Genomic DNA, 25,317 nt, shown 5'->3' with positions numbered 1-25,317 from the left:
CAGCATAATGAATACTGCATGATCACAAAATAGTTCACCTCGTGCAAAGCCATAGCAGAAAACGATGCAACATGGCTGTTTCCCAATTGTCCCTGCTTCACTGGTTTCTTTTATTTGGAGAAATTCTTTCAGCTTCTCCTCACAAGGGCTACTGAGTGAGAGAGGAAGTGTAACCTTTCTCCACCCAGCAACAAAAATGCAATGGTTTTGGAGCACTTCCCATTTCCATGATGTCTCTGTACAATGCAGCAGGCACAGAAGTTAAACTGGCCTGTGCCTTCTTCCCCGGCTGCAGGCAGGGGAACTGGGGTACGCAGATGCTGGGTGACCCACACATGGCAGCACATGGAGAAACAAGCCCTGCCTCATAGAGAAGCAGCTTTGCCAGACTGCTGGGGCCAGAGTTAACAGCAGAACTTTTTAATTTGGGGATTTTTAGCAGCACTTCCACACATCGAGATACTAATTAATGGCTTATTTTAAAAGGTCAGGTTGTTGAGTTTCTTATTTTGTAAATTGAGTTTTTGAGAAGCACTTCCACAGACCGTGGTATTAATTAACGGTTCATTTTAAGAAGCCAGGTTGGCATTTTTAAGTGTCTCATTTCCGCGGCCGTTCCCGGGCACAGCGGCGGCCCCGAGGTGCCGGCCGGACCAGGGCACCAGGGAGGGCCGGTGTCACCTTCGGCTTCGCAGCTCACAGCCCCACGCGTGCCCCGCCAGCGCTTCCCAGGAACGCGGGCAGGGCGGGCACGGCTGCGCCGGGAGGGGCCGAGCCCCGGCCCTGCCCCGCGGCCCGGCCCCGCTGCTGCGCTGCGCTGCGCTGGCTGCCCGGGCGGGCCCTGCCCGCGGTGCCGTTCCCCGCCCGTCGCAGGGCTGACGCGGCGGCGCCGGCGCAGCTCCGGCCCGAGAGCGGCGGGGGCGGAGCGCGGCCCAGGCGGCGGCCGGGCTGAGCCGGGCGGCGCCGCGGGCAGAGGTGAGCGGGGGGCGGCGGGCGGCGGTCCCGGCCCGCCCGGAGCTCGGCCCCGCGGAGCGGCGGGGTCCGGGCGCTGTCAGCGCGGGGCCGCGATCGGGCGGGCGGGCGGGCGGAGGCCGCGGGGCGCCGCATGTGGCTGCGCTGCCTTCCGGCCCTCCCTGCGCTCCGGCCTCCTGCCCTGCCCGCCCCGCGCTGGCCGCGGCTGCCGCGGGGCTGTGACCGGGCCTGCGGGAGTCGGGGGCAATCCAGGCATGCTGTGCCCTGGGCAGCACGGGGAGGCTCTCCCTGACTACCTGCTGTGAGAGTCGGGGCGTTGGTGGGGTTGGGAAGCTGTAGAAGGGAATTTTCAGGTGTTGCAAGAGCTTTGTTTCTCCATCACTGGGCTCTCGACCCCGCTCTGCCCCCAAGTTGTCTTCTCCCTGAGTTCCCAGTCTCTCTGCAGTGTAAGCACAGCGCTTATCTGCTCCAGTCCTCTTTGCTGTCCCCTCTCTCAGCCCTTCCAAGCTGTGCTGGCCGGCAGGGTCAGGGAGTTCAGCAGCAGCAGCAGCAGCTGTGAGTGCTGAGCCACGGGACAGGCACAGCAGAGATGTGTTCCTGAGCTAAAAGCTGTGTTTAACCAGTGTGTTCTACCACTTCCAAACTCCCCTTGTTCTAGTCCAGACTTCTCGCTTGGAAGAGAGATGGATTGCCTTTGGTAATACCCTCATCTTATCTTTTCATGTTGCTAACACAAGAAGAGAAGTAATTTTTAAAAAAAACTGCAGGAAAATGTGTTTAATACTTGTAGAAATACACTCTCTCTTAAGGAAGGCCCTCAGAAAGCATCAGGAGGACCCTTGACCTCAGACACATTCAAGACCCCCAGATGAAATACCAGTTGCTGTTCCCTTCACAGAGCTTGGGCAGCAAAGTTTGATGGGCTTTGTTTCAGCTGCTTCCGTGCTTCTCCCTTGCAGAGGTAATCAGGAAGGAAGGGACAAAGCTTGAGTAACATTTTATTACAATTTAAAGCCTGAAGATTAAAAAGTATTTATATCCTTAAGTTTTGCTTATAGAAAAGAATCTTTGGGTTCTTTAATGTAGAAAATTTCCATCTCTGATTTGTGATACTATGTCTCTTAAAAGTTCTGTTATCTAATATATATATCTCCATTAATCTGGTTTAGCCTAAAAGAGGATGTTTCTGTAAGTAAATTCTATCATCTTGCCAGAAATAAATCCAGTAGTTGTGTAGCCAGCCAGGTGAGACTTTGAGTTCCCAGAAGTGCTGGTTGAGAGAAGAGTCCGTGGTAACTGTAGGAGTTGAAACTTTGCAGTGTGACCATGAGGTCACCAGCTGCATGTCCTGGTGTGTTCCTCTGAGTCAGTAACTTCGGACTTTGGCTATTTCTGTATGGTCTTGTGCTAATGAGTTATGTTGTGTCAAAGTGCCTTTCCCTAGGGCTTGCTTCACCTCTGGGACAAAATGTTTGCTTAACAGTTCACAGAACTGTGCTGGTCAGAAAAGAAAGAGAAGAGGGGATGGTTGCCAGTGCTGTGAGTCTGCTTTTGCATGTGCTAATGGAGTAATCTCAGACTTCCGGACCTTCTCAGCTTAGCTCCGGCCACGTGGACACCCGTCTCCAGCTTCCTCTCTCTCTTTCCAGTTTTGGATCCTGCTTGGTGGAGGGAGGGCATCTTCTTGCCCAGCATATCTCAGCTGCACACCACAGTCTCAGGCTGGCTTTCTCTTTCCTCCTTACCTCCTGTCCTTGGGAGCTGCCCAGACCTTCACTGGGAAGGGCTGAGCTTTGGATGTTGTAAGAGCTGCCTCCCACGGGAGCAGGTGATGCCCGAGTTACTCCTGCCTGGACAAGGCCACGCTCTCACAGCAGCTGTTCACTCTATTTACATTACTGTGGCTCTTAGAAACAAGCTTCTTTAACAGAAGAATTTCCATGTGCCTCTTCACCCACTGGGCTCCCTGACACAGCCCTAGATGGCTTGTGCTGATCTCAGCATGAGGGAGAGCTCTTCTGCAGTACTGTGGGTTTATTCTGCACTTGTGTGGACAAAAGGTTTCTGTGGTCTGACAGTTCAGGTGTCAGCTAGAAACCTTTGGTAGCGTTCTGTCAGCTGCATTTGCTGGGATTGCTTTCCCCATTTATGTGCTTTTCAGTTAGAACCTGGGGTCTGTAAAACTGTCAAAAATAAATAGGACTGCCAAGGACTAATGAGTGGCTAAACTAAGAGGCTTATAATGGGTGAAAGGTGAATGTAAAGTATCTTTTACAGTACTCAACTTCACTGAAGGTGATGCAGGTTTCAGCCATGTAAGTTGCAAATGGAGTGATCTGCTGATTGATCTAAGGAGAATACAGAGTGTGTGTGTGTGTGTGTGTGTGTGTGTGTGCACTGAGTTTGTTACTCATAAAGGATGGAGGGCCTCATGTTCTCCATTCCCATGCAAGTGTGCAGTGCTTGATGTCAAGTTGCCACAGTCATGTTTGCTTATATCTTACCAGAGCTCTTGTTATAAGCATTCTGAAAACTGAGTGGTTCCCAAACATATTTTTAAAAATTCGAGTATAAAACAAATCTGTAATCAGAATCTGCCATTAATATGGAGGTGTAACAGTCTGGGGTTGCCTTCGTCCAGTGCAAAAGAGATTGTGCCTTTTAATATTTAACCATTTGCAGATGGTATGTCAAACACTGCTAAAGGGGTAAGTTACAGTAAATTTCTTTCACTTTTGGTCTTTGGGACATGTACATCTTGGGCTTTTTGAGGTTTGCTGGTGTAGTACTGGCAGCATCCCTGTGCAGTCACACAGCACAGAAACCTGGCTGCCTCCACTGATGAGCCACACGACTCTGTTAGTGGTGCAAGTTCCTCAGTCCAGAGGTTTTTCATCTCTGTTAATGAATGGGGCACATATTTCACTTCTCTTCAGGTTCTTAAACTTTGGGCAGTGCTTGCTTTATTTTTGGTTTTGCATTGCTCACTTCAGTTCCTTTTCTAGCAGTGAACTTCTAAGCTGCCCTTTTGTCTTGCTGGTTTATGGTGCCAAGTATACCCACTGATACTCCTGTAGCACTGGTGGAAAGTCAGTTCTTCAAGCAGCATCTTGAATTAAGTATTTGCATATGGATTATCTTTTGTCACTCTGAGTAACACTGCTGTTAGAAAAGTGAACTGTTTTAGCTCCTAGGTCTGGGATTAACTGCTCTTTGGAGGCCTTTACTTTAAGGGGATCCAGACTCAAAACAGATCATGTTTGAAAAGGGAGAGGGGAGGGCAAGAAAACTTTGCTTGGATTAAATGGCTTACTCAAACTATTTACCCTTTAGGGAGAAACTTTTTTGTACAGAAAAATTGTGTAATGTGGAAAAATTGGTGTGGACATCACAGACAAACATGAAATATTTTTTAATCCTGTAAGTTATAATTAAAGCATTCTTTAATGGCCTAAGTTAAAAATTAAACAGAAGAACAGGTAGGTAGAGTAGCTTTCCTAACGTCTTCCTTTGCTGCAGTTTTAAGAAGCTGGATTTCATGACACCAATGAGTAAATATTTCCATTGCTGTTGCTATTATGTTGAAACTGTGGCATCATTCTTGTCTCCATTCAGGTTTGCCTTGAGTCCTTTTTGTTACCAGGACTTAACCTTTGCTAGAATCTGATGCATTGTTTTTCCCCATGAGTTCAGTCTCCTCTGGGTAGAGCAGTGGCAGCTGTAGGAATTTCAGCTCCTGTATAATCCATGGCCATTCAGAGAGCCTTTTCCTGTGTGTGAGGCAGTGTCTGTGGAGACTGTTGGACTTGGCTGTGAGAGAGCCAGGGGAAAGGTGGTGACTCCAAATTGTTCAGGAGAGTTCTTAAAAACTGGCAGGTATGTAGCACCTATTGCAGGGCTTGAGAAGATTAAACTCTTGCCTTCATCTGCTGTGCTGTCCTTGGAGTGCTCAGCACTCACTGTGTTGGCAGAAGCCCCTTGTGTATGGGGCTCTCTTGAGAATGTTGAGATTTGCCTGGGTTTGTTTGTTTTACCTGGATGAAATGTGTCTGGAATAAGCTGTCCTAGCAAGCCTGTGGTTTGGCTGATGTTTACTGAGGCCACTCAAGGAATGTTTAATAGGTGCTGCACACAGTAGACAGAGACGTAAGAGTTTGTAGTGGAAAAACAGGGGTAAATTGCATTTAGGATAGAGAAATATGGAAGTGCTAGATGAGCAAGTACAAGAAAATTGGTGTGATGGGATGTTATGTCCTGATTTTTCTGATAACCGAGTTGTGTGGTGAGTATTAGAGGGTTACAAAACAGCTAGGCCCTGTTGCAGTGCTTTTATACTGTTCAGCTGTGCTCTCTATCAGTGGAGGTAGCCAGGTTTCTTTCTATGTTGTAGGTCCAGTGAATTCTGGACAGTTTTCTGTGTGATGGGAATATATTACCCAAGTGATAAATTATATTTTTTGTCCTCTCTACATTTGCACTCCCCTCTCACTCCACAAAAACAAAAAACAAAACAAAAAACAGAAAAAGAAACCAAAAACAAACACAAAAAAATCCCAGCTGCTGTTTGTGTCTAAGATGAGTAGAGTGAAAAATGCAGAAGAGCTTCTTAAGTCAGACTTTGAATACCTGGTTTTTCAGGTGTCATTCATACTTTCCTTAAAAGTCCAGTTGTTAATGTTTTATGTTTATTTATAGACTCCTTTATTTTGAGCTACACATGCCTATGTGTAATGATTAGGACAGACATAGCTAAGGTAAAACTTGCTATAATAGTCTGTAAGTCAGGATAATTCTGATAGAAGGGCTGGAAAAAGTCCTTTTCTGAACTTGAGAAAAACACAGACTTGTAAAATACAGGATGAGATGTACATAGTGAGGCTGGAGCAATTTGCATGAAGCATCCCATGTTGTGTATGTTGCTTTTGCCTTCCCCTTGTGTTTCTGGATTCTTCTAACTTCTAATTAATATTTTTAGCTATGTAGTGAAGATAAACAGATTATTACTATGCAGGTGTTACACGCTTGTGTAGTCTCAGATATATCCTTATTGAACACTTTGAGATGCAGGGTTTTTAGTGGGGAAAGGAGTTTTTAAGATGATTAGCTGCTGTGCTGCATTGGTACTGCTTTGTTAATGCAAAGATAAACACTGATTATAGAAGCTGATAGTGGTGGAGTCATACGGAGTGAGGTGTAGCTGTAAATAGAGAGCAATTACTTCAGGAGTAAACTGTGTCGTTCTTTATCTAGTCAGAGAATCAAAATTTCTGTGGGTGTTTGTGTTTTGCTGTTCCTTTAAAGGAAGACTGTGTGAGCTTGTGAAGTGTTTTCAGAGTCTGCTCACGTTATTGCACAAGAGTAAGGGCTCCTTTGTACAGTGCTGATGATGTGGGGTACCTGCATGCACTTGTTGATAACTTGGACTTCAAAGTTTTGTTTTTCAAAAGCCTTTTGCGGTGAGCTGGCTAACTGTGCTTGCCCTAGGCATAGGCAGTGAGAGAGGTTTACCCTTAGGCTAGAGAGTCATGAATTACATATGGGGAGCATGGGATGGGTGAGAATTACCTGTTTATTGCTCTACCTCTAGGGAAGGTAAATGAACAAAGTCTGTTTACACACCGACCATTGCAACTATTACTTGTTTTTCCTTTTGGTGGAAGTGAAAATGTCTTCGGGAATGTGGGGTTGTGAATGGAGGAGGAGTGGAATTTTAGATAGGCATGTGGCCTGAGGGATGTGCCTTAGTGTTTTGCTATTATGTTACAGTCCAGATAACTCTGAATTAATTTCCCTTATTCTTTCAGTTATTTTTGAAGATAATAATGCAGCAGAAAAATGAAAAGCCATAGAAGACCTTGGCTTTGGCAAAGAAGTCAGCTGTTGGCCCAGTCTGGAAAATGGACCACTGTTTCTGGGAAGCGTGGGAAATACTGCTTCAAAAAGCAAGTTTTCCTAACTTAGAAGAAAAGACAGAGTGCCCAGCTATTTGTGAGTTTAAATCACAACAAAGTGTACAGAATACTGCAGTGCAGAAGGAAGACACTTGAGCTCCAAAGCAGGTGGGCTCCTGATGTGCTTCTAAATGCAGAAATCTGTCCAAAATTTACTGTTGAATTATACAACTTTCCTTACAAAACTACTGAGAGCAAAAAGATCCTGTCCCTATCACGAAGCTGAAAGCTCGTCTGTAGAAGCAGTAAGGAAACTCAACAATGAATCCTTTCAGAGTGAAGATCCCTTGAATGAAGAATTTGAAACTGTTTCTGTTCTCAATAGCATCTCTGGCCATATCCATTATGTCTCATGTGGCTCGCTGGAAGGTGCTGCCTTGCCTGTAAAGAAAGGTGGTTTTGTATATAGCGTGGAGGAGAGCAATAATGATGAGGGCAACGCAGTCCTGGTAGTTTTAAACAACTATAAAAGGAAATGCTGTTGCAAAGGGAGTGGAATGGAACTTGTGGCCCCTTGACAGCTCTAAAGAGGTCCAAATTTAACCATCATACTGTAAAAAAGAGATTTTTATTTATGATGCATAAGAAACTTTCTATGGTTAGGTTTCGGTATAGAATCATAAAATTCCCAAAACTTCGAGCAAGAGGCAAGACTTGCAAATTAAGAAAAATCAAGCGAAGGTGGGTGCAGAAAGTTACAAGGGACCATCAGGAAACGCTTCAGCGGGATTTTGAAGGTGGATTGTGTAATTTGTTTTCCTCCTGGAAATCTAAAAGTAAGCGTCTTTGGAAGCGGTACAGCTTGTCAGATATGAACAATAATACACCCAAATCTTTAGGAGCGGAGAATGAGATCTGTGCGCCTGAGATCTGCCACACGCAGGATGTGTCCACTGAGCCGTGTTCCGAGGATCCCGAATCCAGAAGGCATGGTGGCAGTGTGGATGCTGTCCCACCAGAACTGCATGCTAGAGCTTCTCCAGAGGCAGAAACCTTGCACCAGGTGGAGACCAACGGGGCTCTTGCAGAGGATCATTGCTCTGACATTGTCGTCTCTGTGACAGGAAAAGAAATCGCTGTTTCAGATCAAGATGGGTCAGAATCCAAGGAGGTTGTGTGTGTTGGTGGATTGACACTGTTGCAATCCTCCTTGCAGGATTCTGATGTCAGTGATAATTTTGCAAATGGACCTTTATCCATGGAGCTGACACAGAATGAGGACAGCTCTAGCCAGATGGAAGTAGAAGGCTCCTTAAACTTGGACATTTTTAGTTCAAAATTACTAGATCACCCTTACTGTAAAAGTCCTCTGGAGGAGCCTTCACCAGAAAGCACAGGAGTGAAATCAGGAACTCGGAAGGGAGGCAAAAGGAACAGTCAGAAAACTTCCCGGGTGGCTGATGAGCAGCTGGCAACATGGCTTTGTGGTATACCTTTAAATATCTTAGGGCATCCAGGAGTTCCTGAAAACTGCTGCGTGTATCGTGGAGTTTACATATTGTGTTAATTCCTTTATAAAATGGTTTCTTACTCTGAATTGTAAAGGTCACTTAGCATAACATTTGATTAAATGAGGCTGCAAAGAGGAGAGCTGCATGAAGGAGGGACAAATGAATGTTTATCTGTCAAGCTATTTTAAGATTATTTTGTTTTAGAGAATACAATGTAGTTTAATTGGAATCTGCAGGAAATTGTTGATAGAAATTTTAAATGTCTTATCATGTGGAATCAAAAGGTTCAGGTTTTTAACTGGTTGACAATTGTTATTCTTAATTCGGTTTTTGAAAATCCTAGGTATTCTAATGCTTGCTTCTGCCCTTATACTCTCTTCTCTTGCTCACTAAATCACTTAAACTTAGGTTTTAATAGCCAAATACTGTTCATTGTCCCTTAGTTTTCTCTCCAATTGTTCATAGAGTAAGCTTAATAAATCCTATGAGACAATGTTTTTTTTTAAAGATTGGTCTTAGCAAAGGTTCAACAAAAAGTCTTTGGGGTTTTTTGTGCTATGCTGAGCATGCAGTATTCAATAGTCACTCTAAAGACAAGCATGATAAAAATAGTAATTGGTGTCTTATTTATGTGTAGCAACTTTTTACACACAGAGTAAGGAGCAGTAAGCTAACACGTTGTGCCATCTTGTATCCTCAGTGTAACTTCAGAGATATTCTGATATCTTCCTTTGGAGAAATTGGCTTTTTAGAGTCCCATATACTGTGAGCTGCTGTCAATGGGTGTTAAAGGAATTGTGTGAAGTTTGATGTGCTCTGATTTTTCTGCCTACCTGTTTGTCCTTCAATTTTGCAATTGATTTCTCTAAAGCAAAATGTGAAGAAGGACACAGTGAACCTCAAGAGAGGAGTTAGCTCTCCACATCCATATCTGTAAGTTAGTGTGGGATGTGTACCTCTGTGACCGGCTTTATGTGATCCAGCAAGGACCATATGCTGTGTGAGAAATGGAGAGAAACTCTGGTAACCCAGTGAAGAGATCACTTCTGCAATGGAGTTACAAAGTTTGTCCATCAGAAAAAGAGATGTAGTCCTTCTATAACAGGCAAGAGCCAAGGTTGTATCAAGGTGGCAAAGGTCAACATTTTGTGGTTTGATAGTATAGTACTTCTGAGTTTTCTCAGCTGAAAAGCTGTAAAGAATTGTAGTTGTAGGAGTTCTTGTGTGTTTAGGAGTGTTGTTAATAATTAACTGCACCCTAAAAGATAGCGCTGACCTGGCAGGAGTTCCTGGGGTAGAAACATGAAGGAGGTGCAAGTGTTAGGGCTGCTCTTGGGTTTTGAATTTCTCTGCAGCAGCTGAACTCAGACGTTAATGGGCTGCAATGCTTAGTGCATTCAGAAGTGCTATTAGGTATCAAACAGCCCCATGGTAAATCCTGTTCATGATGGGTATCTGATTTTGCCCCGGGGCTGAACTTTGTATTCTCTTCCTTGAGTTACACCAGCCCAAGTGAGGTCAGTGGTAGCTGGAGGTCTGGAGCTCTGCAGCTCTCAGTTGTAATGACAAGAACAGTCCTTCCTCTGTGCATTAATAAAAAACCTTTAAAAATTTTACATATTAAAACAGAATAAGGTACACTCATAAGACCCGTGCATTGTGTCGCTAGACTTCTAGCCAGAGTGAGGAACATCTTCCCTGTCACAGTGTACTGAGATGTAAGGGATAAAAGTTGTTGGGCAGAAGTGTGGCAGAGTTGCAAGAAGGTTCTTTTCCATGAAGAATGCTTCATTGTGATTTGATCTTGTTCTTCAATCCTTCCTCCCTTCTTTCTCTCGCATGCCTTGTTATATCTTCCCTGCTATTCTCAGCTCATTTTGGTTTGGGTTTTTTCTTGGTCTCTCTCCTTTGGTTTTTATTCTTACTGCTGTTTTTCTGGCACTTTTTCTGTCCAGTGTTTCATCTTCCTTTTCCTATCCTGATCTTGAAAGTTTCCAGGAAATGTTCTTAAAGTCTCAGTAAGCACACAATGCCCTATCCAGTGATGCTCTGCCATCACACCCCAGCCTCAGAAGAGTCCTGGACTTTGGATTAATGCAATTTTCCTGGACTCTGATCTCAGATCCAGCTTTCTGTACACACCAGCTTTCTGTACACAGAACAAACGTTTTCTGCTGCATCTGAAAATTCATTTTCAGAGAGCTGGACAACTTGGTCTTTTTTCTCTTGTTTACTAGCAAGTGTTGAAATCCTGTTCCCCATTCTCTTTCATTCTCGGAGTGGTTTTGGATGCTCTTAAGGAATTTTTATCTCCAGTGTTCCAGTCTTGTGTTTGAGAAAGAAAAACATCTATTTCTTAGGTTTTTCAATTCTTCCAGCATTCATCTCTTCATTATTTCCAAGTTAATATGTTTTTCTGGTGTGGTTGCTCAGTGTTTTCCTGGGCAATGACAGGCTGACATGGCTGGCTGTGTCACCTTAGATGCCATCCCTGGGATACAAGGGTAAAGGAGTTAAACTTGCTGGGAGTCTGTGTGGCGTCTTTTCTGTTCGCTGTGGTGCGGCAGCGGAACTGAGCAGGCTGCAAACACTGCCAGCTCCAGCTGCCTGCATTTGAGGAGAGTCATTCTGCCTGCCATAAGGACAGGATACTGGCTTTTCAATGAAACCTGTTGCAGGAACTGATGGCTTTTCACGTTGCAGTAAAATGATTTAAAATGCTAATTGAAGCAGGGAAGGGGATGGATTCTTCTCTAGCACTGGTATAATTAGTTTGCTGTAGATATATATGTGTATGGCAAGAAGAGGGGGTGATCTTTTCCTGTAAAGCTGAGTGATCAGATTCATGCATTTTTATTTTTGTCCTTCTTCCCCTACCCCCGCTTTTATTTTATGTTGCCAATTTGAGCTTAGTTTTCTTAAATAGGTACTTGACATGTGTGTGCTGCATGTTGGTTGGGTGCAGAATGACTGCTGCTTGTACCTATAAGAACTGAAACTTTATTGGATTGGTGAACTCAGAAGCTTTTTATATGTTTGCACTTTAATTTTTCTGGTATATTTAAAGGATTCCTAGATGAAGTTATGAAGAAATATGGCAGTTTAGTACCACTCTGTGAAAAAGATGTCATGGGAAGATTAAAAGAAGTCTTTAATGAAGATTTCTCCCATAGGTGTGTAGCAGTATCACATTGTACACCTGGTAAAGAACAAAAATCACTTGCATTGCTACTGCATGATCTTCATCTAACAACTAGGAGAACAGAATCTATTTGACATGACCTTGACTTGATTTTTCTCTACCTTTTCAATCCTGTTTTAGAAAACCTTTTATCACCAGGGAAATCATGAAGTATCGGGAAAAACATCCAAAAACCTCCACTTGCAATTTCCGGGTCTTCTATAATAAGCACATGCTAGATATGGATGATTTGGCTACACTGGAAGGCCAGAACTGGCTGAATGACCAGGTCAGAGATGCTTGGTGTTCATGTGTTTCCCTAACCCTTTTTAGCCCATTTATATTAGAATACCAGTTGTATGCCTGCTGACATTACAGGTGGGCTACCCTTACTTTACACTTCTCAAGTAAAAGGAGTGGTGGGCAGCTTTTACAGTGACAGGTGCAGTAAGTCTGGAAGCTGGGAGGTGTCACAATTAGACTGTTTCCTTTTGAACAAATGATGTTGGACTATTTTCATAAAATAGTGGCTACGCATATAGGTTTTAGTAACTTTCCCCATCCTAAGTTTGAGCAGATTGCAAGAATGACAAAGTGAAACAGCAAGCTGTGGCCCACAGCCAAAAAAACAGGAAGGTTGCAGAGCCCAGGGATGCACCAGTAGGTTTAAATTGAATTAAACTTCATTTAAGATTGAGGCAGACTTCAAGCAGCAAGTTACAGTCTCTCTCCAGGATGACCACTATTAGTTGCAGAGTGCTTGTCCTTCAGACAATGTGGCTCTTAAGTCTCCTCTCCATATTGCTGATTTAAGTGGGTAGGGGCCTATGTTTTATGGCATTTGTGAATTTGGGTCTTAAAAAATTGTGATGTATGTATTTAACTATTTACTAACTCTTCCAGATAATTAACATGTATGGTGAACTCGTAATGGATGCGGTCCCTGAAAAGGTGAGGGGGTTTTGTTATTACACAAATGTACCTAATGACAGATGAAGAGGGAGGGTGAAACTTTGCACACTTCAGGTATAGAATCAGGATTCAACTCGGCCATGGCCAACAAATTATAGTGGAACGAGTGGTTCCGTTATAATTTTTTGCTATGTGCTGCTCAGATTTTCTACCTTTCCTTTTCCCTTTTCAGTGCTGTTGCTCCTGTTTCAGGAACTGACTGTAATAGCCCTGCAGGTGCTCTTTGTGGTAGCCTGATGTCAGTGGTGTACCTGTGGAAGACATGTGCCCTATTTTGGCCCATCCCACTCTCCTAACTTCCCTGGAGGTTTCTGTTTCCAGCTTATCAGCTTCTAAAGTCCTGTATTCATGCCTTTGCTCAGCAGCCTGGTGTTTCAGCTGAAATTTCTGATGAAGATGGATTTCTGCTGAGATGACAAACCATGAGTGTTAGCATCTGAACCATGCACATGTGCTGCTTGCACTCACCCTCCCGCCCACCTCGTAGCTGTGGGGGCTGTAACAGCTCAAGCTGTGTCAGCTGCCTGCCTGGTGAATGTGAATTTCTGTGGAGCTGCTTGGTTCCTTGGCAGTATTGACTCTGCAGGACTCTGTTTTGTGCATCCTCCTCAGAATGCTTACAGCTTTGCAACTGCAGTGCCTGGCTGTTGGTGGCAATTGAGAGAAAGAAAGTGAAAAAAGTAATCAAGATAACAACCCCCCCCACCCACCATTTTGTGACTGAATTTGCAGCAGTGACAATTATAAAAACCCATCTGTTTAGGGACAGAACAGTTTTCAGGTGAGACCACAAAGGAAGAACCAAACAAAGCAATTTTTAGATGAGCTCTGCACAATGTAACTCTTAAAATCTTCAAGCTCTGAAGAAAGCATTGTTGCTTTGATTGGAGGTGATGGTGATTCTTCATTAGTATTCTCCATATTTCCTGAGTGTGCTAGGCTAGGGGTATTGGAGATTGTATCTGTTTGCTTGTGTCTGCTTTTTCTTCCTAGTGCATAATTGAAATCCTCATGGGAGATTTTGTGCTGGTACCTCAGAATGTGGTTTTGAAGTCTGTTGGCATAGCTAATGGCTATTAGACTGTGTTCTCAGATGCTGAATTTTCTAACTTTTTTTTCAAGTAACAGCTCAAGCCTCCTACCACCTCTACACTAGCAGAATTATTAAAAACAGATGTTGCAGATTTCTATTTGTATTAATATGTTAGTATAATTGCAAGAAATGAAGCAGAGGGAATAATAGTGTGAACTTGGAGCTAATTTTTTTTTTGCATAAGCCTACATTTTTTTTGTCATAAATGTTGATTTTCACTTTCCAAATGGATCAGTCATACCTTAAAAATACTTCTCAATAGCAGAATATTGTTCATGTCATAAGAGTTAAATGCCAAAGACAATGTTGTTGGACTAAACCTCATAACTGTTTTGATCAATTTTCTTTTTCTGAGTCTCAGCTTCCAGCAACTAAAGCCAGAAGTTGCTCCCTTCTCCACCACCCCTGCTTTTCCAGCCCAGTGTTCTCTTCCTTGATCCCTGTAAAGAACAAAAAACTAACTCCTTGTCCTGGTGTTTTTCTCCCAAGTCTGTCCCCAACAAAAAAATTAAATATGATATGCCTGGAGATACAAAAATGTAAATATAAATGCTGCAGTGGCTCACATGATATATTATAGGGAAATGAGGCTTATTTTATTAGCTTGCTGAAGAACAGTAAGAGTTGAGGCTTGGCAAAACCTCTGTTTGTCCCTACTGGGGTTCTGCTTCTAAACCTACATTAAATATTGCCTCATTACAAGTTGTTTTGTATAAATTATCCTGGGGGAAGGGGAATGACTGTGCATTAAAATTTCTGTGCTCATTGCTCCTCTCTCTCTCTCTCTCTCTCTTTTTAGGTTCATTTCTTTAACAGCTTTTTTCATAGACAGCTCGTAACCAAAGGATATAATGGGGTAAAACGATGGACTAAAAAGGTACCTTTAACATGGTGTCATCAGTGCTGGGCTTCTGCTGGGCTGGGCTCAGCCACTAACTTGAAGCTGGGTTACAGTGTGTTATTTGCAAAGGATGGGTTAGCAAAGGAGCTGTAGAAAGTGGGAAGGACTTGATGAAAATAGTAGTGTGGCACTATTCAAGTTAGTACGGGTATGTTGTACTTGGAATGGCTAAATCTTCAGTGGGAGGTTATCTCTTTGTGTATGTTCATGCAAGTTGTTAATTTAACTGCAAGAAATGTCTCTTACTGCTCCTGACAGTGCCAGGTACACTAATCTACAGGAGAGCAGACTTAATTCTGCTTCTTCCTTTTATCTCAGCCTGGTATTCTTTGACAAAATCAAATTGTTACTCCAAGTAACACATACCAGGTACTAGAAAGCAAAAAAGAAAGAGACCCATGGTTAATAAGCCAGACTGTTGTTCTCTTGACAAGAACAGAATTCACCTTGCTTTCCAGAACCCACACCAGATCATGGGTGGGATATTTTCAGGGATAGCTAATGCAAAAAGAAATACTCTCTTTTTTTCTAGGAACATTTGTCCTTTCTAATATGGGAGATGAGGCAAGACTAATCAAAGGCCATGTTTGAATGTATGATCTTTCTGCAGAAGTACTTAAATAGCACACATCTGTGAAATGCTAGAGATGAACTCATTATCCAAATATAAAATCTATTCATATAATTTATTAAAAATCTCTTTAAAGAGAGATGGAATATCGGTGCTTAATATTCCCACATATTATTTTTTAAACGTTCCTTTTCTCCAGCAACCCAAGTTTTGTAAAAACTCCCGAAATTAAGAGAGATTCTGGAAGCAGGATCTGTATTGTTGCTGCTGAGAGGTGCCTGATGTGACAGGACAATTTTTAGATATTTACACCTAAATTCCTAAAGAATCTCTCAAGCAAGAATGAGAACTAAGCCGTTTCTATGGGAAGGATTTGCAGATTCCATCATGCAATGTACAATTAAGGGGAATTTGTTTCTGCTCTTGAAACCTACCAGAGTATAGCACCATGTTTTGTAAATGTTCTCTCCTGGGATGCAGGATCTCCTGTGCTGGCTCTGGCTGCAGTGGTTTCAGAGCTCCTGTTAGTGTCTGTCCCTTCTGATCACCCATCACTGGCACTCCTGATTCACTGCCATGACACAGAGCTGACTCTGCTCTCATGGTGAAGTCAATCTGGGTTGCCACCACTCTTGCTGTACATCAGTTTGTAACTAAAGACAAACTTTTGGCTGCCTGTTTCTGCTCTTCTGCTGCAGGATTGCACACCTGCAGTAATCCCACAACTAGGGCCACATGAGGTCCCTTGAGTTTTGTGTGGCTCTGCTCTTGCTGGATATCACAGAAGATGGAGTTCATTTCTCTTACTCCAGTTTTCCTTTGTAGTCTCAGCTTGCTGCTGGCTGACATCCCTGTGCTTCTCTCCAGGAGTGATGGATTGGTGTGTAGTGAATGTGCTGTAATCCAGTCAGGAAGCAGTTTCTGCAGGTGGGAGCAGGGTCGATGCTTGTCACAATCAAAGGACTGTTGTGAGCCAGGCTCAGCTGATAACTGCTGTGAATGCCCACACCTTTTTGTCTCTTCGACTTCCCATTGTTACTCAAGAAATAGACTTTTCTTTCCTACAAAAGACCTGCCCTTGCCAGTAGTGTTGCAATTATGTACTGTTCAAATTGCACAGTGCTTAAAAAAACAGGAAAAAAGCTTAGAAATCTTCCCACAGGATGAGTTCATTTAGTTCAGGATTCTATTTTTGCTTATTTTCTGGACTGTGCCACCAAAACCCCAGTAATTAGACACTTCTTTCAAGAGGAGCTAGGAGAAGGAAGACCATGAAAGGCCCTGGTTTGGCTGGCTTCCAAAAGCATAAGGGCTCATCTGCCATACAGACATGGGGGGTGTTGCATCTGATCTACTTGTTCTGTACTTCAAGACCTTTTCCCTTGTTTGCTTGCCTGTGACCACAGTACATCTGCTACAAAGCTAGCTTTGAGAAAGGATGAATCTGCTCTACCTTCTTGCCCTCCTTTCCTCTGTTCACCAAAGCATCCTGCACTCCTCTGCTTTCCTCTGGCAAGTCCCAGAGCCTGTGTTAGAGCAGAAGGGGTCAGACTACAAACTTGCTGGTTTTGTGGGGTGTTTGTAATTACAGTCTCTTAATAGAATCATAGAATGGTTTGGGTTGGAAGAGACCTTGCAGATCATCCAGTTCTGCCCCTCTGCCATGGTCAGGGACACCTTCCACTATCCCAGGTTGCTCCAAGCCCCATTCAGCCCCTGCCCCACTTCCAGGGGTAGGGCAGCCACAGCTTCTCTGAGCAACCTGTGCCCATGTCTCACCACCCTCACAGGGAGGAATTTCTTTCTTTCATCTAATCTAAACCTGTCCTCTGTCAGTTTAAAGCCATTCCCTCTTGTCCTGTCACTCCATGCCCTTGTCCAAAGTCCATCTCCAGCTTTGTTGTAGTCCTTTATGTACTAGAAGGTGCTATAAAGTCTCTACGCAGCCTTCTCTTCTCCAGACTGGACAGCTCAAACTCCCTCAGTCTGTCTTCATAGCAAAGGTACTCCAGGCTTCTGAACATCTTTTTGGCTTCATCTGGACCTTATCCAACAGGTCCAGGTCCACCTCCTTCTTATGTATGGGGCCTCAGAGCTGGACACAGCACTTCAGGTGTGGTGTCCTGTGAGAGCAGTAGAAGGGCACAATCTCCTCCCTGACCTGCTGGCCCCACTGCCTGTGATGCAGCCCAGCGTGCAGTTGGCTTTCTGGGCTGTGAATGGGCTGTGAATGCTCATTGCTACCTTGTGTTGAGCTTCTCATCAACAGCTCCAAAGTCTGTCACTTACTCGTTTCTATCAGCAGCTCCGATAGAAATGAGTGGTGCTCACGCTGGACAAGTGTCATTACTGAAGAGATGAAGAGCTAACCTAAACTGAGGCTCAGTTGTATTGCCATCATTACCTAAGAAATCCCACTTCAACACAGATGTTGCAGTGCAGCATGAGCAGGATTTTGTCACTAATACAGTAGTGATTAATTCTGATACTGTACAAGGTTCCTCAGCCACTTTCTGGACTGCAACTGTATTTTTGTGCCTGCTAATAAGTTGTGTATTAGGTAAACATGAAGAATGTGGTGAAAGGGTGGAGAGGGCAAAAGAAGATTTCAGTTATGGAGTGGCAGAAAGGAAACTTGGATACAATTAATCTCTGGCTATGCTGTATTCTGCCTGTGGAACTCTCTGTAATATAGGTTGTTCTTTTTGCCAGGTGGACTTGTTTAAGAAGACTCTCTTGTTAATTCCTATTCACCTGGAAGTCCACTGGTCCCTCATTACTGTGAACATCCCCAGTCGAATTATTTCATTTTACGATTCCCAAGGCATTCATTTTAAGTTTTGTGTAGAGGTAAGAGTGACAGCTGTGTCTGCAAAGTCTGAACTATTTTCTTAAAGGGAACACTCCCCCTTTGTTTCTGTTCAGCCATAAACTTTAAATGTGGTATGTCTGTCATTGTCTTGCTGTGTATGAAATGAGAATCAGCCTGTCCTGCTGAGGAGTCTGAAGCACAGAGCTCGAGGGTCACACCAGAGCTGGGAGCTGAGGTCAGACTGCCTATTGCCCAATTAGCCTGACCGTGTAATCAGCACAGCTTTGGTGACTCTGACTTGGCACTCCCACAAAAAGCAGGAGCTCAAAGCCCAGTGCCAAGGGGAAGCAGAAGAACCCCAAGGAGAGTGACTTCTTTCATCTGTTAAGGGGCTTGTGTTTAGGATAAATGATAAATTGTGCTCCTTTAGGGGATAGGTTGCCTGGGTGAGAGCACAGGACTGAAGATGCTGTTGTGTTGCCTTTTTCCTTGTCCTGCATTGAAACAGTGTTTGCCTCTGGTTAGAACCCAGCAACCTTTCAGGGCTGCAACCTGAACACTGGAGTTAAATTATCCGTCTTCCTGATAAAGAACAGCCAGGAAATTTTTGCTGGGCTTAGCAAATTGTAATGACCCTCTTACAAAAGCTAATTTTGTCAACTTAATTGCTTGCTTGATGCAGCAGCCCTCTACTTTTAACTGTGTGTAGTTGTTGGCTTACTGAAGAGTAGTAATTATTGTACCCAGGAGAGTTCCCAGCCAGGACTTCTGAATGAAGATAGTATGCCTGCTGGCATTTGCTGAGGATGAAGCTAATGTTTGTCCTGGGAGCAAGAGATCTTATGCTCTCTAGCTTGTGAACGTGCAGCAGGAACCAGCCATCAGCCCTGTGGTCTCTCCTGCAGCCTTGCAACCTGATCTCTCCCATCCCATTCCAGGCAAGGCATTTGCACCTGAATGTCTCACAGACATGAGGAAATTTTATTTCTGCCTGTTCTAGGGGTAGGAGGGCAGCAATACCCCAAAATTCACTGTGATCCACACACTAAGGTGAATATTTGTGTGCTGCAGTGTTTAAATTGTGCTGTAAATTCCCAGCCTGTTTACAGGGAAGTAGGATTTGTTTAACCCAAGACCATAGTCTCATTTATCTTGCTTCCTTCTCTTTGCTTGTGTCAGCCTATTTTTTTCCCCTGTATGTCACTAAAACTCTCCCTGGAGCTTTGTTGATTAGCTGCAGAACTGGAGCATTTTGTATTGAGATTCCAGCAGGAACATGCGGCCGTATTGAACGTAAGGGCCTTGGTGTCAGCCAGCTAAGAGCACATGCCAGGCTGCTCTGTTTTTCTCTGCATGTCTGGGAGCACTCTGACCTTGTGCCTGGGTGCCACAGTAGTCTGGAATGAAGTAGAGCAGTGTACAGTGTGGCTGAGGGGTGTTAGAGCTCCCCTTGATAGACTAAAATGAGTCTTGATGGTAGAAGGCACAGTACCCACCAGAGTTCATTTCTTTACTTCTAGATTTTAGCTCATCTCCTAATGCTCACCTGAAAATTGTCCTATTGTCAAAAGGATGCCAACCAAGCAGTCAGTGTTTCTCTCCTGTTCTTTAGTGGGTGAATAATGTTGCTTTTTTTTTCCTTCTTTAAAGAACATTCGAAAGTATTTGCTGACTGAAGCAAAAGAGAAGAATCGCCCCGAGTTCCTTCAGGGTTGGCAGACTGCTGTGACAAAGGTAAATGACAGCACTTTGAGCCCTGGGGTCTGACTTTGTGGGAGATTTCATGGAGCTGCTTCTAAATTCATATATTTGTACAAGTACTAAATGGGTTTATGCTGCCCACAGGGAGGGTACTGGGAGAGATGCAGGTAGTTACACATTGGAATTCCAGCTCTGTTGGTCATTCAACTCCCACCAGGGCTTCAGCACTTTGTGCAAGTGGCTTGGTGATCTGAACAATTAAATGTGTGCACAGCAAACCTGCACCTGGTGTCCATATTGACACAAGGTCAAGGACTGACTGAGCTGGACACTCAGCTGCCTCCCTTCTCCTGAAAGGGCTGTTCTGAATGGATGGGCTTTGGTGAGGGAGGGAACAGGCTGATGTTGCTGGTATTTTATGTTTGCTATGGATAGAGGGCTTTGGTCTCCAGGGCTGTTTGTGGTACATTGCGTTTGATCACAAGTAAACAAAGTCTGGCAACAATAAAAGGGAATAACTTGTGTGTAGTGTAAATGAGGGAATATGTAATTTGCGTAGCCATCCCATAATGGCTCCAAAGATATAAAACAGGTCATTGCACACTAGACATATTTCCAACAGCTCCCTCCTTGCACAGATTTATTTTTAGATGCTGATACAATGATAAAATGATTCTTCTCTGCACTCATGCACAACCTGTGCAGTCAGTTCATCCTCCTGCGTTCTGTGAGGCAGAAGATCTGGGAGCTGAGGAAAAACAATTACTTTGCCTTTTCAAGTGCCAGAGACATAATAGCACTAGTGATTGGGACTTTTTAGCTCTGCATATCAAAATTGAGCGTGTTTGAGGAAATAATGAAGGTTGAAAGTTATCATTTGAGACTGCCTTGCTCAGTCCTGTTGCCTAGTGATGAGCCATTTGTCATGCTCTCTGAAACCCTTTGGTGTGGCTGGGGGAGGAAGGCCACTGCTGGTAGCATGGATGCTGAGAGTAAGCTTCCTCTAGGCCTGTGTGACTTTGCTGATATAGTTTTGTCCTGTGTAAAGTAGATAATGCTGTACAAACATTTATTTAAACTAATTGAGAAGCTGTTCTGTGTAGGTCACTAAAAGAAAATAAACTTGAAAGAAAGACTGTAATTTATTTTCTGTCCTATACTATATATTTTTCTAACTATTAGGTGTTATTCTAACAAGGTGTTGAGTGTCACCTTGCAAAGTTTGGGATGAGAACAAGTAATTACAACTCCAGTTTCTGGTGCTGCAAAGCAGCTATCTCTGAGCATGAGACAGCTGATCCTTATGCTGAATCTGCTTTTGGATATTAAGCAGGAGTTAGAGAATAAAAGGATCTAACTAAGTAAAAGGATAAGGACCTGACATGTCTCTGGTTGTTTCTTTTCCTTTCAGTGCATTCCACAACAGAAAAATGACAGTGACTGTGGGGTTTTTGTGCTCCAGGTAAGAGCATTCCTATGTAAAAATCAGTGGCCTATGTTGTTCATGTAGTAAATGTCCTTTTTTTCAACCAAGCCTTTTCCTTTTCCCCAGTACTGCAAGTGCCTCGCCTTAGACCAGCCTTTTCAGTTCTCCCAGGAAGATATGCCCCGAGTGAGAAAAAGGATTTACAAGGAGCTGTGTGAACGCCAGCTAATAGACTAATAAAATGCAGCCAACCTAATTTCTCTGGCATTTCTGACAAGTTGCAGCTGGTGTTTGTGTACTTGAATTTCTGAAAATTTCCATGAATTTGAGCGATTCTCAGCTGAGTGGTGTGGCCACTGTTGTTACCTCAATCTTTTGCAAAGTTCTTTAACTGGCAGAACATAACAGAGCTGCCATAGAGGATTCCTAATGTCAGTTTGGTTCTCTTATGTTCTTTCCTGTATTTAATATTTATTATTTCAGCATGCATATAGGCAAAGCATGCAACTAAACCCATGAAACGGTAGATTTGGGGCACCTTTGAGGTGTAGCTAGAAATGACAAATACAGGTGAATTTGTCTGGAAAAATAAAGATGCATGATATGTTTTCTGATGCAATAATGCTTTGAATGTATCAAAAAAAAAAATCAATGCCATAAAAAGAACAGCTAGAATGTATTTGATAGTTCCATTGTCCCTGTTGTGGCTGTGTAATACTGGATACCACATTTTAGGGTGGCTAAACTCATCTACAGCTTTAATTTGTGAAGACCCCTTTTTCAAATAGTCCAAGTTGCTAATAAAGTTTGTTCTGTTAGCATTTCTCTGGCTGTCATTATCAGCCTGTCCCTATAGACAAAAAGCAGTCTTTGCACAAATAAAGCTTCAGGACTTGTCTGTGTAAGAGAAAATACAGAAGTGTTCAGTCAGTCAGATAGGTGGTAAGTTCCAAGATGCTGCAGAAGTCTCCATGATGTGTGTATTAAAGAGAACTATAAAGCTAGCCTTGAAGAGTCACAGCCTAGATAGTAAGATAAACTCCTTGACAGTAACTGTTTACATCTCAGATGGCTTTGAGTCATTTCTCAGATCCATGATATGCAGTGAAAATGTACCATTTCTCCCTTCAGCTCTGTCTTCAAAACTTGTTGTCTTTAACCTCCCATTGGCTTTTGCTTTTGTTCAAATGTAAATTAATTCATTTCTGCTGCATCTGCTGTTTGATTGTCTCGAACATCCCTGGTTTTGTCTGTGTCCAGTAGCGCCGATGGGTCTGGCTGGGAGTTGCAGCACTTGTGGTGGGTGCAGTGCAAACACAGCAGTGTCACCCTGCTCCAGAGGGGTGGGAGCCCATGAGCCCAGCCCTGAACTTTGCAGGGTTGCTGTGCTGGGCAGAGGGTGGGTGAGAGCAGTTGGTCTGCTGGGCTTTCACCTTGGGCTGTAAACTGTGATGTGCTCCTTGCTGAAGAGAGCTACTTCTGCTTGAAGAGATTGTTGTCTGGCACTGCTACACCAGCAAATGTCTTTGCTGTGTTTTTCTGCCAGATACAGGAATGAGCCCAGAGGAAAAGTATTTTCATTGCTAAGCATCATCTGCTGCACAGCTTCACTTTGTGTCCATCCATAGCCCTGGCTTCTGATGGAGGAAAACCACTTTGACTTCCCTGTCTTGCAAATTAATTCAGACTTGAGCTAAGCCAGGTGCAAATCCCTCCTAGATGACGGGAGGGAGAAGGGAGGGGGTGCCAAGCACAGTCAGGCCAGGAAGTGGAAGCACGTGCACACTGCTGTGCTGGAGAAGGAGTTCCTGCAGTGTTCTTGCGTGTTCCCACTTCCCCTTGTTGGCAGCTGGCAAGGACTGGCTTAATTTAGCAAGATAAGGAAAGCCTTAAGCACTTGGTTAGATAATTTAAATGAGGAACTTAATGAATCAGAAAGAACCTAAAACCCAGACAGGCAAGATATATCTGCCCACTGTATAGTGCAAAGCACCCCACAGCACATGGTTTGTGTTTCCCTGAGGTGTAACTGGAAGGACAGCAGCACCTTCTTGAGGTGAGTGCTTGTGAGCAGTGGAGGGTGACTTCCATGAAAATGGAACTTGGGATGTAGTTCCTCCTGTGGGGTAGCACATGCAAGCCAGTGCTGCCATTCTCATCTCTGTGCACTGCTGTCACAAGAATGGTTCCAATGCTTATGTGGTGGGACAACTGATCCAGGCCACAGCTAACCCAGAGGACAGTTCGTACCTCAGTAAAACCTGCTACTAATTGTGCATCCCAGTATGAAGGAATACACGGAATTGGGTGGCCAGGAAGAGATGTGGAGGTAGTGCCACTCTGGGTGCATGAAAGTGAGGCTTTATTTTGAAGACTCCTGGCAGAAAGGCAGTGGAACAAAAAGAACTGCATGAGCAAATTGCTTTTATTTTCAGAACTTGAGCAATTTGGTAAGGAAGCTTGAAAGGTGTCCTGTGAGACTATCAGCCTGGGAGGCTCAATGCCTCAAAAAAAGACCCTTCTTTCTTTGTGCAAGTTGCCTTGTTGATGGATTTATTTCATTGCATGGGAATGTGCTGGAACGTTGCACTACAGACAGTTGTTTCCTAAGGCTTGGTGCCTACTACTGGTTGGTAGGCATCCATCTTGCTCTGTATGAGAGATGGTGAGGAGCCTTTAATCACGATCCCTTATCAGCACCATCAGCCAGAGCCCAGGATTTCTGTGAGCTGTGTGTTGAACGTGGGTGCTTTGAAGCAAGTGCATGTGTGTCCCAGATCGTTGGAGGGGAGGGGGCTTGCATTTGAATTTGCTGCCTTGTGAACTGGGGAACAGGGTGGGGAAACATGCATGTTGGAAAGTACTTCTTATGTGCTTTCTTGTCATCTAGAGGTTTCCTGACAAGTGTTCCAGTTGGTTATGGGGCAGCACAGAGGAGTTGCACTTGAGTCTCCAGCTGTGAACACACCAGTGAGGGGCCTCTGAAAAAAAAAAAGGAGGGGAAATTGAAAACAGATCTAATGTAAGCAAAGTATGTTGGTGCAGTGTTGAAATTAATCACAGGCAGTCGGAATCTCAGGCTCTGTAATGGTGTATCCTGTGAAACTGGACTAATTAACTCCTCCTTGAGAATGTCTTTGATGCCTTAAAGGAGATGGACTTCATAATCTGTAGTCATTTTACTAGTTCTTAAAACATTCAGAACTATGTAGAGTGTTTTTATTTTGAGAGGCACATTTATGTGGATGTAGTTATGGCTGTTAACAATTCCATTAATGTGATCTTCAGATTTTCATAAATCACTCTGAACTGGTTTGGCAGATGCTTAAATTTCACGACTTGTTCCAAAGAGATTGTCTCGCTGTGCTGATTTATACAAATAGTCCCAGAACTGGTGAAGCCTCTGCCTCGTGCGTGACAAATTTCAGCTACCTGAGTTGTAATAAACCTTAAACAGAATTGAAAATGAATTATCAGTTTCCATTTTGTTTGCTTTAATCTATAGTTTTAAATGACTGTGCCCCTGATGCAAATCAATAAATGCAGAGTGTGGCCTTGATTCTGCAAGGTGAGTAGAGAGATGCCTATTGCTGAGCTGCTGGCACTTGCAGAATGCAGGCTGGACCTTTGTGCTGTCTAATATGCAGTTGTTCTGTTCTTACCTGTCTCTCTTGAGTGTGAAGGTGATATTTTGAATGTTTCACATGCACTGATCACCGAGCCAGACAGGCTTGCACAGAGCTGCTGGCTTGTGTTGCATCTCCAGCATAATGCTTAACCTGCCTTTACTTTCTCAGACTTTTGATTGGCATTATCTACTGTAGCATTTACTCAATTCAACAGGAAAATTTAAACCTTGCAAAGTGCTGCAGAGTTAACTCCACTGAGCAACGACTGTGCACTGTGGGTGTGCTCTTGCATTGAATGAAGCCCATGTTCCTGTGCAGTAATAAAATTGAGTTTTACCATAAACCCTATTTTCTTTCAGTGGTTTGGTTTCATTTTAATTTTAAAAGCAACCGATGTGATGTTTGAGGGAATGTTTGTAGCAGCTTGTTTGGGGATGTGTTATTAGGAGAAGCCTCTCCAGTTGATTAGTTCAGTAACTCTGAGCTGAACACTAATGATGCTCTCTGTCTCACAGTGATGTAACTTACTGTGGTTTAGGTTCTGACAACATACAAGATTGGAGATGTCACCCATTGCATAAATAAGGGTGGGAATCTTGCATTAGACACTTTCTTCTAAGGTGGCATTTAAAAAACACAAATCTGTCAACAGTGCAC

General features: G+C 43.6%; 1 protein-coding gene across 2 annotated transcripts; it reads left to right on the top strand.

Annotated features, from left to right (window-relative positions):
- Positions 1–822: 822 nt before the first annotated feature.
- SENP5 (SUMO specific peptidase 5) lies at positions 823–25,008 on the top strand. Of its 2 annotated transcripts, XM_071437956.1 has the most exons (10): positions 823–975; positions 6,777–7,031; positions 11,442–11,547; positions 11,697–11,844; positions 12,459–12,506; positions 14,420–14,497; positions 17,805–17,942; positions 19,555–19,638; positions 21,017–21,067; positions 21,158–25,008. In XM_071437956.1, the coding sequence occupies exons 3-10, from the start codon at positions 11,459–11,461 to the stop codon at positions 21,266–21,268; spliced, it is 747 nt and encodes a 248-aa protein (XP_071294057.1). In that variant the 5' UTR covers positions 823–975; positions 6,777–7,031; positions 11,442–11,458; the 3' UTR covers positions 21,269–25,008. The 2 variants fall into 2 exon arrangements, with proteins under 2 accessions (XP_071294057.1, XP_071294056.1); XM_071437955.1 differs by lacking the exons at positions 823–975; positions 6,777–7,031 and adding an exon at positions 7,249–8,350.
- Positions 25,009–25,317: the final 309 nt, after the last annotated feature.

Source organism: Agelaius tricolor, unplaced genomic scaffold, assembly GCF_023055355.1.
Source record: "Agelaius tricolor isolate 1412-34295 unplaced genomic scaffold, bAgeTri1.0.p SCAF_12, whole genome shotgun sequence".
NCBI lineage: Eukaryota > Metazoa > Chordata > Aves > Passeriformes > Icteridae > Agelaius > Agelaius tricolor.
This window is presented reverse-complemented; position numbering and strand designations above follow the sequence as displayed.

Bases quoted from the DNA above. Each gene is read 5' to 3' on its own strand.
- SENP5 (XM_071437955.1), top strand. From the start codon at position 7,399: ATGCTGTTGCAAAGGGAGTGGAATGGAACTTGTGGCCCCTTGACAGCT. The intron at 11,548-11,696 runs GTGTGTAGCAGT...ATCCTGTTTTAG, and splicing joins AATGAAGATTTCTCCCATAG to AAAACCTTTTATCACCAGGG. The intron at 14,498-17,804 runs GTACCTTTAACA...TCTTTTTGCCAG, and splicing joins TAAAACGATGGACTAAAAAG to GTGGACTTGTTTAAGAAGAC.